The sequence below is a fragment of the Nycticebus coucang genome, chromosome 14 (genome assembly GCF_027406575.1).
Source record: "Nycticebus coucang isolate mNycCou1 chromosome 14, mNycCou1.pri, whole genome shotgun sequence".
Lineage (NCBI taxonomy): Eukaryota > Metazoa > Chordata > Mammalia > Primates > Lorisidae > Nycticebus > Nycticebus coucang.
The window spans coordinates 63,569,139-63,581,425 of NC_069793.1; the positions used below are offsets into that span (position 1 = coordinate 63,569,139).

The 12,287-nt window shown below is 37.7% G+C and overlaps 1 protein-coding gene across 1 annotated transcript; it reads right to left on the minus strand.

The window, feature by feature from the left end:
• Positions 1 to 3,156: 3,156 nt before the first annotated feature.
• LOC128565755 (olfactory receptor 51F2-like) lies at positions 3,157 to 4,101 on the minus strand. The gene has a single exon (XM_053562465.1). It carries the CDS (start codon positions 4,099 to 4,101, stop codon positions 3,157 to 3,159), a length of 945 nt encoding a protein of 314 aa, XP_053418440.1.
• Positions 4,102 to 12,287: the final 8,186 nt, after the last annotated feature.

The window sequence follows — 12,287 nt, forward strand, 5'->3', positions numbered from 1 at the left end:
AAGTATAATTCAGCACATAAACAAATTAAAAACCAAAGACCATATGATTCTCTCAATTGATGCAGAAAAAGCTTTTGATAATATACAGCATCCCTTCATGATCAGAACACTTAAGAAAATTGGTATAGAAGGGACATTTCTTAAACTGATAGAGGCCATCTACAGCAAACCCACAGCCAATATCATATTGAATGGAGTTAAATTGAAATCATTTCCACTCAGATCAGGAATCAGACAAGGCTGCCCATTGTCTCCACTGCTCTTTAACATTGTAATGGAAGTTTCAGCCACCACAATTAGGGAAGAAAAGGCAATCAAGGGTATCCAGATAGGGTCAGAAGAGATCAAACTTTCCCTCTTCGCAGATGATATGATTGTATATCTGGAAAACACCAGGGATTCTACTACAAAACTCTTAGAAGTGATCAAGGAATATAGCAGCATCTCAGATTACAAAATCAACATTCATAAATCGGTAGCCTTTATATATACCAACAATAGTCAAGCTGAAAAAACAGTTAAGGACTCTATTCCATTCACAGTAGTGCCAAAGAAGATGAAATATTTGGGAGTTTATCTAACAAAGACATTACATATAGAGACGTGAAAGATCTCTATAAAGAGAACTATGAAACTCTAAGAAAAGAAATAGCTGAAAATGTTAACAAATGGAAAAACATACCATGTTCATGGCTGGGAAGAATCAACATTGTTTCTTTTTTTGTTGTTGTTGCAGTTTTTGGCCAGGGCTGGGTTTGAACCTGTCACCTCCGGCATATGGGGCTTGAACCACAGGCGCCGCCGCAAGAATCAACATTGTTAAAATGTCCATACAACCCAAAGCAATATACAATTTTAATGCAATCCTTATTAAAGCTCCACTGTCATACTTTAAAGATCTTGAAAAAACAATACTTTGTTTTATATGGAATCAGAAAAAAACCTCTAATAGCCAAGACATTACTCAGAAATAAAAACAAAGCAGGAGAAATCATGCTACCAGACCTCAGACTATACTACAAATCAACAGTAATCAAAACAGCATGGTACTGGCACAAAAACAGAGAAGTAGACGTCTGGAACAGAATAGAGAACCAAGAGATGAATCCAGCTACTTACTGTTATTTAATCTTTGACAAGCCAATTAAAAACATTCAGTGGGGAAAAGATTCCCTATATAACAGAATGGTGCTGGGTGAACTAAAATAGACTCTCACTGGATCAAAGATTTAAACTGAAGACATGAAACTATAAAAATACTAGAAGAGAGTGTAGGGAAACCCCTTGAAGAAATCGGTCTGGGCAAGTATTTTATGAGGGGGACCCCCCGGGCAATTGAAGCAGCTTCAAAAATAAACTACTGGGACCTGATCAAACTAAAAAGCTTCTGCACAGCCAAGAACACAGTAAAGCAAGCTGACCGCCCTCAGAATGGGAGAAGATATTTGCAGGTTATGTCTCTGACAAAGGTTTAATAAACACAATCGACGGAGAACTCAAATGTATAAGCAAGAAAAGAACAAGTGATCCCATCGCAGGCTGGGCAAGAGACTTGAAGAGAAACTTCTCTGAAGAAGACAGGCGCACGGCCTACAGACATATGAAAAAATGCTCATCATCTTTAATCATCAGAGAAATGCAAATCAAAACTACTTTGAGGTATCATCTAAATCCAGTAAGATTAGCCTATATCACAAAATCCCAAGACCAGAGATGTTGGCGTGGATGTGGAGAAAAGGGAACACTTCTACACTGCTGGTGGGAATGTAAATTAATACATTCCTTTTGGAAAGATGTTTGGAGAATACTTAGACATCTAAAAATAGATCTGCAATTCAATCCTATAATTCCTCTACTAGGCATATACTCAGAAGACCAAAAATCACATCATAACAAAGATATTTGTACCAGAATGTTTATTGCAGCCCAATTCATAATTGCTAAGTCATGGAAAAAGCCCAAGTGCCCATCAATCCACGAATGGATTAATAAATTGTGGTATATGTACACCACAGAATATTATGCCACCTTAAAGAAAGATGGAGACTTTACCTCTTTCATGTTTACATGGATGGAGCTGGAACATATTCTTCTTAGTAAAGTATCTCAAGAATGGAAGAAAAAGTATCCAATGTACTCAGCCCTACTATGAAACTAATTTATGGCTTTCACATGAAAGCTATAACCCAGTTATAACCCAGAATAGAGGGAAGGGGAAAAGGGAGGAGAGGGAGGGGGGAGGTGGGTGGAGGAAGGGTGATTGGTGGGATTACACCTATGGTGCATCTTACAAGGGTATATGTGAAACTTAGTAAATGTAGAATGTAAATATCTTAACACAATAACTAAGAAAATGTCAGGAAGGCTATGTTAACCAGTGTGATGAAAATGTGTCAAACAGTCTATAAAACCAGTATATGGTGCCCCATGATCACATTAATGTACACAGCTATGATTTAATAAAAAAAAAAAAACATTCTAAAGTAACTGTTCATCTGTTCACGCAGTTTCCATATTTTCACTGTGATATATAGTGATGTGTTGAACATCACAACGTATCTTCACATTCCTGCCCATTTTTCCTTTTGGACCCATAATTAGAAGATAAATAACTAGGTCTTATAGAATTAAAATATTAATTCATTTAACAAAGTAACCTCAAGGACTCTTTTAAGAATTAAGAAACACTCTTTTCATTCACAAGTGCTTCCTGTTTATTGTGCTTATGCATATTCTTCACACACAAATAATCCAGTCTGGGGAATAATAATCAATGCCAATAAACCTAAAAATGATTAAGATCTAGACATTTCCTATATTATATGAGACATACCTTGGATAGCCATATACCCTAGAGGTGATGAGACTTTCTAGACCCCCAAAGTATGGTTTTATTTGTCCATTCTTGCATACATATTTAACCATGGTCCTATACTGTGCCAAGTTCATTATTCATGATAGGGTCAGATGTACTGAAGACATAGTCCCTGCCCTCCCAGAAACCAGTCTAGAACTGTGTAAATAGTAAGTTAGTAGATTATCAGGATAGAGAGAAGTCATGTACAAAAAAGCTTTTTCAAAGAATAGTAGTAACTCATAGCACTGAATGATCGAACACTAGTCAGGGAAGATTTTGTAAAGTACGCTGAAACTTTCCTAAATTAGCTTAGAAAGAAATACTCTGTGCACAGCCTTGCGAATTTGCTTGGTCTTGACACTGTAGATTATGGGATTCATTACAGGAGGGATTAGCAGATAAACATTGGCAATGAGTGTGTGCACAAGGGGAGGTGCATGCTTCCCAAATCTGTGCACCAGTGACAAGCTGATCATGGGGATGTAGAAGATGGCAACAGCACTGATGTGGGAGACACAGGTACCAAAAGCCTTTTTCCGCTCCTCTGGCGAGGCAATACAGAGCACAGAGCGGATAATCAGAATGTAAGACAGGAGGATCAAGACAGAGTCCAAGCCAGCAGTAGAGATGACAATGGCCAGGCCAAACGCGCTATTGATCCTGGTGTCAGAGCACGAAAGCTTCATCACATCAGGGTGGAAACAATAGGAGTGGTGGAGCACATGGCTATGGCAAAAGGACAGATGCTTGAGAAGCAAAAGTAAGGGCACTAGAGCCATTGTGCCCCTAATAACGATTGCAAAGCCCACTTTGATGATCCTCAAGTTGGTTAAGATTGTGGCATATCTCAGTGGGTTACAGATGGCAATGAAGCGGTCAAAGGCCATTGCCAGGAGTACTGAGGACTCCATGAATGTGAAGCCATGGATGAAAAACATTTGGCCAATGCAGGCATCAAAGCTGATTTCTCGAACATTCAACCAGAAAATGCCCAGCATGGTGACCAATGTAGAGAGACACAGACCTAGGTCTGTGAAGGATAGCATGGAGAGGAAATAGTACATGGGTTCATGGAGGCTAGACTCAGTGATGATGACAAAAAGGATCATGCCATTCCCAAATATAGCAATGGCATAGAGACAACAGAACGGGATGGAGATCCAGGCATGAGAGGTTTCAAGGCCAGGGATGCCAGTAAGGAAGAAGATTGCTGGGTCAAAAATGCTCTGGTTGAAGGATGGCATGATGAGTGAGGGGAGCATATTTCCTTAGGGAAAGAATCATGTCCTGTAATAATAGAGAAAAAAATATTTTTACTCTCTCTACAGATCATACAATTTAGGATTACTAGAGAACCATGTCCTGTTCTTCAATGAAAATGCATAGTCAATTACTGTTTTAGATTTGATCTTGTGTAAACTTTGATGAACTAGGGGGAGAGACAGAGAACTAAACTGTGTGAAGAAAACTCGGTTTTAGCAAAATTCCCATTAATTCCTACTTCTATGTTTTGGCATATTTACATGCACATAAATAAAATAGGAAGTTAGATTCAATAGTGGAAAAATTTTCTAGTTCTATGACTCTATGCACATGGGCAGATAGGATATTTCTGGGCAACCATAAGCAACACAACAGCCAATTCACCCTGCTTTTCTTCACTTCTTAGTTTCTGAAGCAAAATCTCTGAGTCTCACTAAAAATAGAATAATATTAAACATTTTCTAGTAAAATATTTTTGACTGAATACTCCACAGCTGTTCATAAAAATAAATACTCAGAAATAACCAATAAATCTATACCAGATCTACAAGGGGTAGTTGAGAAACTGATTATGTTTAAGGGAAATTCCACCTGAGAAAAGAAAGGTGGTTGAAAGGTAACCTCGACAAGAACAAAGGAAATCATTGGAAGCTCGAGGATAATAATTGCAGCTGAGTTATCTAAGCAAGTTGATTTATTTTCCATTTTTGCAAAAAGATACTGAGGATGGATTGACTGAGGGAGGATCTCCCTCCTCTGTTCGGCAATATGAGTGTACACTCACCCAGGCCCACACTTCTATAGGACTGAAGAAGTTGCTCTATGTTGGTACTTGTCCTCAATTTTCTAACACTGTATTTTTATCTACAAAAAAACGCTTTGTTTTTAATGAATGTGTGTTCCTCTTTTATTTATTCAAGCACAGATTTACTCAAGAAATATTTAAATACCTACCAAGGGTCATTGTATGCAATAGATGAATTAGATCTGGTGGTTTCATTTTGTTTTTGTTTTTTTTTTGAAAATGCCTACAAATCTGTGGTTTATTGTGGGAAAAGATCTAGTACAGTACTAGCATTTAAAACAATTCTTTTTACTTTTAATTATCATGGGTATATAATAGTTGCGTATTTTTATAGGGTACATGTGATGTTTTGATATAGGCATGCCATGTGAATTAATCGAATTAGGATAATTAGGATATCTATTACTTTTTTTGATAGTCTAATAAGGACTAGTTTATTTTTTTAATATTTGATGTAGTATTTTATTTATTTTAGTTTTTATAATTAAATCATAGCTGTGTACATTAATGCGATCATGGGGCACCATACACTGGTTTTATAGACCGTTTGACACATTTTCATCACACTGGTTAGCATAGCCCTCCTGGAATTTTCTTAGTTATTGTGTTAAGACATTTATATTCTAAATTTACTAAGTTTCACATGTACCCTTGTAACCTGTACACGTCTTCAGGAAAGAAAATATTTGAGTGAAAGTTCACTTGGTGACCTTCATTAGAACCTATGAATTAATAGGTTGATGCTTAACCTCGGTGAAAAGAACTGCTTACAGAGGCGTGTTCAAGAGGGTATTTCTCCAGGCATTTGAGGAGAGAAAAAGAGAAAAATATTCAATACAGGAACCCTTTTTGAGTACTCATTTTAAAAAATGATGATGGCTGGACAATTTGAATTGAGAGGCAATGCAACACAAAACATATGGATTTTAGAGTCAGCCTTTGGGCCTCAGTTGGAGGACCAGCCTCACTGTTTCACCTGTGACTTTTCAAAAAATCAAGACATTTACCTATCTACATCCCAGGGAAAGAAAGGGACAATACAGCTTGCAAATTGTGAAATGGATGTCTGTCTTTGAAGTCACAGAAGCAGTGAAAATATCTTGGAGTAACAAATCTAAGGGAGAAGTGTGAGGAAATAGCCCTGGGAAATGGTAGTATTTAAGAAAGGACAAAAAAAGCATCTTCTGATAAAACTGAAGAGGCATGACCAAGGAAAAAATGACTCCCAGGACAACACAGGATCTCAATCTTTTTAAATTGACATTATAAATGAATTTTTTTAATGTATACTTTTGAGTTCAGGCTCACCAAATTACTCCGAACTATTCTGTGTTGGTTTTATAGTATAAACTATCTGAAGATTATACAATGCCAGATGTATTTGTACAATTCTTCAATGCACTAAAATAATAACCTTGTGCATAGAAAAATTGGGGGGTCTGGAAAAATGAGATCATTTAATCCTGCCCTTTGAAAAGTCATCCTGTGCAACAGAGTCAGAAAGAAAGAGAGAGAGAGAGAGAGATCATTTCAACTTCACAAACTTACTTGCAGAAAGATCCTCTACCAAAGCTGGGGAATCAGTCCTTGATCAGTCCTGCCCCCTGACAAGAGGTCCACTTGTGCCAGAAGAATCCATAGAAAGAAAATTCAGAAACAGGACAGCTATCAGATTTGAGAAAGAGAGCCTTTATAAGATTCCCAGAAGCTATCTGCTAAGAGCCATTTCCCTAGCACCAGAATAAATTCCTAGGGGATAACTCTGTACAGCTGTGTCCTGCTAACCCTTTGCCCTCCAAATAACAGATTGTAAAGAGCTGTATCTTTTCAGTCTCTTTTCACCCCTACTTCCCCCAAAAAGAGTCCTAGAGAGGAATAACAATTACTGTTTTCTCTGAAGAGCAATTTAACACCCAAACAGCTGTAGGATAAATCTTTCCCTAGGGCCAGAGTAAGGAAAAAGTGATGTTAATTGTCATTAACAGCTAAATTTGCTCAGCTGTCATTTGCCAGTTTCACAGCAATCCTAAGACACAGAACTCAGAGAGGAAAGGGGTCGCTGAGTTAACTACATTAACTGAAGCTAGTGCAGTGATTACCTGGTTCAGAGCCCAAGCCCTCCCCTGGTCATCCTGAATATCCTGAGATTTGTTGCTAACCTAAAATGACAGCTTAAGAGGAAGTGACTAAAGGAAGACTCCAGAACTTTATGAGTCCCTTGTGTGTTCCTTGCTAGTTTATGGAGATACAAGGCTGCTGATAGCTGACAGTAAACTGCTACCAGTATGTTTACCCCTGTGGTGGAGAATGAACCATGTTTGACGTGTCTGTTAAAGCTGTGGATATGTGTAAGTGGCTTTCAGCCTTTCCATTAATCCAGCCTGTGACAATTAGCAGTGAGCTAGAAGATTTGGTAAATTTCAAGAACACCAGCTAATTAAACATGTTTCTTGGCATAAGAAGCTGTGTCAAGAGGACATTGCCTTGCAGAGGCCTGCTATCTGAGTAGATAGGCTGCAATTGGAAGGCTGAGTGCAAACAATATTATGGCACTGAAAAGTAAGAGAACTAAAGAGAACAATTTTTGGGTGGCGCCTGTGGCTCAGTCCGTAGGGCGCCGGCCCCATATACCGAGGGTGACGGGTTCAAACCCGGCCCCGGCCAAACTGCAACCAGAAAATAGCCGGGCGTTGTGGCGGGCACCTGTAGTCCCAGCTACTTGGGAGGCTGAGGCAAGAGAATCACTGAAGCCCAGGAGTTGGAGGTTGCTGTGAGCTGTGTGAGGCCACGGCACCTCTACTGAGGGCCATAAAGTGAGACTCTGTCTCTAAAAAAAAAAAATTTTTTTTTAAACCCTGCAAAATTCAGCTTCCATTTTTATCTACAAATCAGAAAATTTAGAGGAAAAGGGTGTTATGAGGATGAGGTAACTATTTCCATTAGAGTTGCTGCAAAGCATATCCCTAATTTGTTCTGTTTAATTTTTTTTCTTCTTATGTCATGAGAATTATAGATTTCCAGGAAAATCTAGAAAAATTCATTTCTTTCCGGGAGTTTGTCAAGACTCAGAGAAAATATGCTCCCTTTTTCAGTTATCTTCTGGACTAATAGAAACATCATGGAAATACTGTTTTCCCCAGTACACTTCAATGATAGGGGAGAGATTTTCACAGTCTTAGATAAATGTGCCTTACGATGTGTGAGACTCCATGGGGAAAATGCACAATTTAAATAGAAGCTTCTGAGTTACAGAAGCCAAAGACTAGACTCTTATAGGGATATAAATGTAAAAATCTTGCCATCTATGCTAAGATTCCAATCTGAGAAGCACTTGTCCCGGCTCATAGACATGCTCACAGACATGTGCAGACTGGCCTCTTGCACACAGATGCAATAAATAGAATATGATCAGCAAAATCCTAAGTTCTTCTTAAGTGCAAACCATTTAAATGATTTAAACAATTCATCAGCCAAGGCCTAATAATCAATGGATACACAGATAAAGGACTAAATGATCAGTGCTTATTTTGACTAATTGAGTATCTGTTCTATCTGGCCTGTCCCAGGACTTAAATATTTTAAATACTTTTTCTACATCTACCTATCCATCAAGAGTCAACGTAGGATTGGTTCAATTCAAAGTATGTGGACTCAGGTAGCCTTGATCCAAACAAAGTTCAGCTCTACCACCAGCTGGTGACTTGGGCTAACTGTAAAATTATCCCACCTATGTTTGTTTAAACATGGGGAAAATATACTGCTGTATAGGTTTATTTTGTAAAATAAATAAGATGACCTAATATTAATCAATAGGAAGTTCTCAGCACAGTATACTTTGCACTCATTCAAAACATATTATTAATCATCATTAATTTAGTGTTATGCCTTCTCATTTCCTTGGGTCCCATTTTAGCAATTATTGATTAGCCTCCCTTGACCATGGAGACTAAGTTGTGATCTATATTGGTGCTTCTCAAATTTGAAAGTCATATGAATATCCTAGGTATCTTGTAAAAATGTATATTAGGATTTTGTAGATCTAATTTTTTTTTGCATTTCTGACAAGCTTCTAGGTGATACTAAGACCATTAGTCCTTCAATGGTAAAGATCTCTGTTGATGCCCCTTTTACAGTAATTATAATACAGTACTTTTGTTTTTAATTTTTATTTTTTTAGGCAGTATCTTGCTTTGTTGCCCAGGCTAGAGGGTTAGAGGGAAGTAGTACAAGTATAGCTCACTGCAGCCTTAAACTCCTGGGCTTAAGTGATCCTCCTAACCTCAGCCTCATGAGCAGAAAACATTACAGGTCTGGGGTACCATGCCTGGCTAATTTTTTTTTTCTGAAACACAGTCTAACTATGTTGCTCAGGCTGGTCTCAAACTGCTGGGCTCAATCTCCCATCTCAGCCTCCCAAAGTGCTAGGATTACAGGTGTGATCCACTAAGCACAGCCTATCCACAGTATATTTTGGCTTCCCATGTACTTATTTGTATCCCACTAGGCTTCAAACTCTGCAATATCTGGGGTTATGTCTATTGTGATAACTATTATATCCTCAGGATCTTGCTCAATGCCAGATATATAATGTATAAACAAGGCTTTCAGAATGACGAATGGGTTAAGAACTTTAATGTAAGCATGTACAAGGCATAGTGGAAACAGAAAGGAAAATTAAAATAGCAATAATAAGAACAGCCAGAAGAAACTCTTAGGGTGAGGTAAAGATGAGCTATATTGCTATATACACTGGAATTCAGTAGTCAGTGTTGGCCAAATCAACAGGATAGGAAAACTGCTAGTAATTCAACATGGCTGGATCCAAAAAAGGAGATGAATGAGGCTTTCATCAGACCATGGAAGATCAGTAGATAATATAGGACCTTAATATTTTTTGTAAAGAGTAGTCTATGTGGAAAAATGTTGATGCATTGTCTTAGTCCATTTTCTGTTGCTGTTACAGAATACCACAAACTGAATGATTTATAAAGCAAAGAAATTTATTTAACTCACAGAGTTCTGGAGTTGGAAAGTCCAAAAGCATTGTGCCAGTGTTTGGCAAGGGCTATCATGCTGTATCATAACATGGCACGGGGCACCATGAGGAAAGAGGGCAGAGCATGTGTATCAACCCACATGCCTTCTCTTCTTTTTAAAAAGCCACCAATCATCTCATGGGAACCCTAACCTCATAATCTTACATAATCCCAATTGCCTACCAAAGGCCTCACCTTCAATCAACATATTAATTTCAGTATTAAGTTTCTAACACATGAAATTTGAGAGATACATACAAACTATAGCATGCAAACATCATTTTGTTTCAGTTACTATTGTTTGCTTGCTTTTAAGTTTTATTATATAATTCAAATACATTAAACTTGGATTACCTGATTTGCTTCTGGCCTCTTGCTCTTGTATTGAACTCTGTTTCATTTAGAATCTGCTCTATTTGCTTGTAATACTCTCATCCCTGAAACCTGCTTTCCTATGTCCTGATCCAGCATGACTATCCGCATGACCTTCTACATGCATAGAATTTAAAGGTTCCACAACATCCTATAACTAAATATAAATACTTTATATATTCTTTATCATTGAAAACTTTTAGCTATATCTTAACTATGGCAAAATAATACCACAATAAAATTTCCTGTACATAAAATGTGGCTTGTATCTCCAATATTTTCCTTTCAATAAACTTTTAGAAATAGAATATTATGGACATTTTAATGCTGGAAAATCCACTTCCAGAAAGTTCACATAAACATTGTAAAACAGCGCTTAGTCCACTGTAACACAGCAACACAACACTGTGTATTTTAAGTTTTAAAATATATTTGCTGATTTGATAGGCAAGAATATTTCATTGTTTACTGTAGCGAAATGTTGACATTCAATAAATGAGATTTATTGCATCTCCCTACAGCACAGTTTTCTTGTGTCCAATTGTTTCCTTCCTGTTTGAATTACCAAATTTCAGAAACATTAATATGAAATCCAATGATGTCACAGACTGTAATATGTTTCCGGGAGTCAATGATGTTTATATTGACGTATTAATAAGGTATGTTGCTATGTAATTTTATGGAGGAACATCGTGCTCAGACTTTCAGGCAGTTTAATTAAATTACCAGCTACGTTCTGTTAGGCTAGCATGAGAGTAGTGAAGAAAGAAGGCTTACGTTTTGAAGTAAATGTAGCAGTTTGTGTATTAGTACACTTTGACCAGTGAACACACCAGTTCCATGTGCATGTACTAATCTCTGGCACGGCATTTACATAATACCACTATAGCAGTTCCACCTGTATGAGAGAACAGTAACATTTTTTCAGCCATAGGAAAAAATAAATGTGATCATTCTCAAATAGTTTTTGAGTCTGATGGGAAAGCAATCACAGATTTAGAATTTGTTCAACCAGGCTTGGTGCCCATGGTTCAGTGGGTAGGGCACCAGCCACATACACCGGGGCTGGGGCTGGAAGGTTCGAACCCAGCGTGGACCTGCTAAACAACAATGACAACTGCAATAAAAAAATAGCCAGGCATTGTGGCAGGTGCCTATAGTCCCAGCTACTTGGGAGGCTGAGGTAGGAGAATCCCTTGAGCCCAAGAGTTTGAGGTTACTGTGAGCTGTGACACCACAGCACTCTACCGAGGACAACATAATGAGACTTTGTCTCAAAAAAAAAAAAAAAATTTGTTTGACCTAGTAGAGAAAATGTCTCAAAGGTCTTGAGAAGTTCACTGAGAAGAGACATAATGGTAAACAATTTTTTGCAAAATATAACCATAAACAAATAACTCATTAACATTCATTCTGCCACATAAACATGTGGGCATGCTCTTAAATTTAGATGACTTGAAATAGAAGTAGTGGTGGATGAACAGATGAGGACTCTAGAAACAAAGAGTGTCAAATAGCTCAAGCTTTATATACTGGTGTGTCATTTACTAAATGAGAAACCTAAGTAAGTTACTTAAACTCTTTAGTCCTTATTAACTGCATAAATCACTAACAATAGATTCTTCTACCAAATACTGTCTTAGAGTTGTATAAGTCGAAAATGGCATTACTTTATAAAAAGTCTAAGGGAAAATAAGCTCTCTTTTTTTATTTTCCTTCTTGAGGCTACCAACATTCCTTGGCTTATGGCCACCTTCTGCCATCTTCAAAGCCAGCAGCAGTGCTTCAAATAATACTCATTCTGCTGTCTGCCTGGGTCTTCACTTTTAAGGACTGATGTGAAAAGACTGGACCCACCCAGCTACCCCGGCTAATCTCCCTATCTGCAGTCTTTAACTTTAATCAAATCTGGAAAGTTTCTTTTGTCATGGAAAGTGAGATATTCACAGGTTCC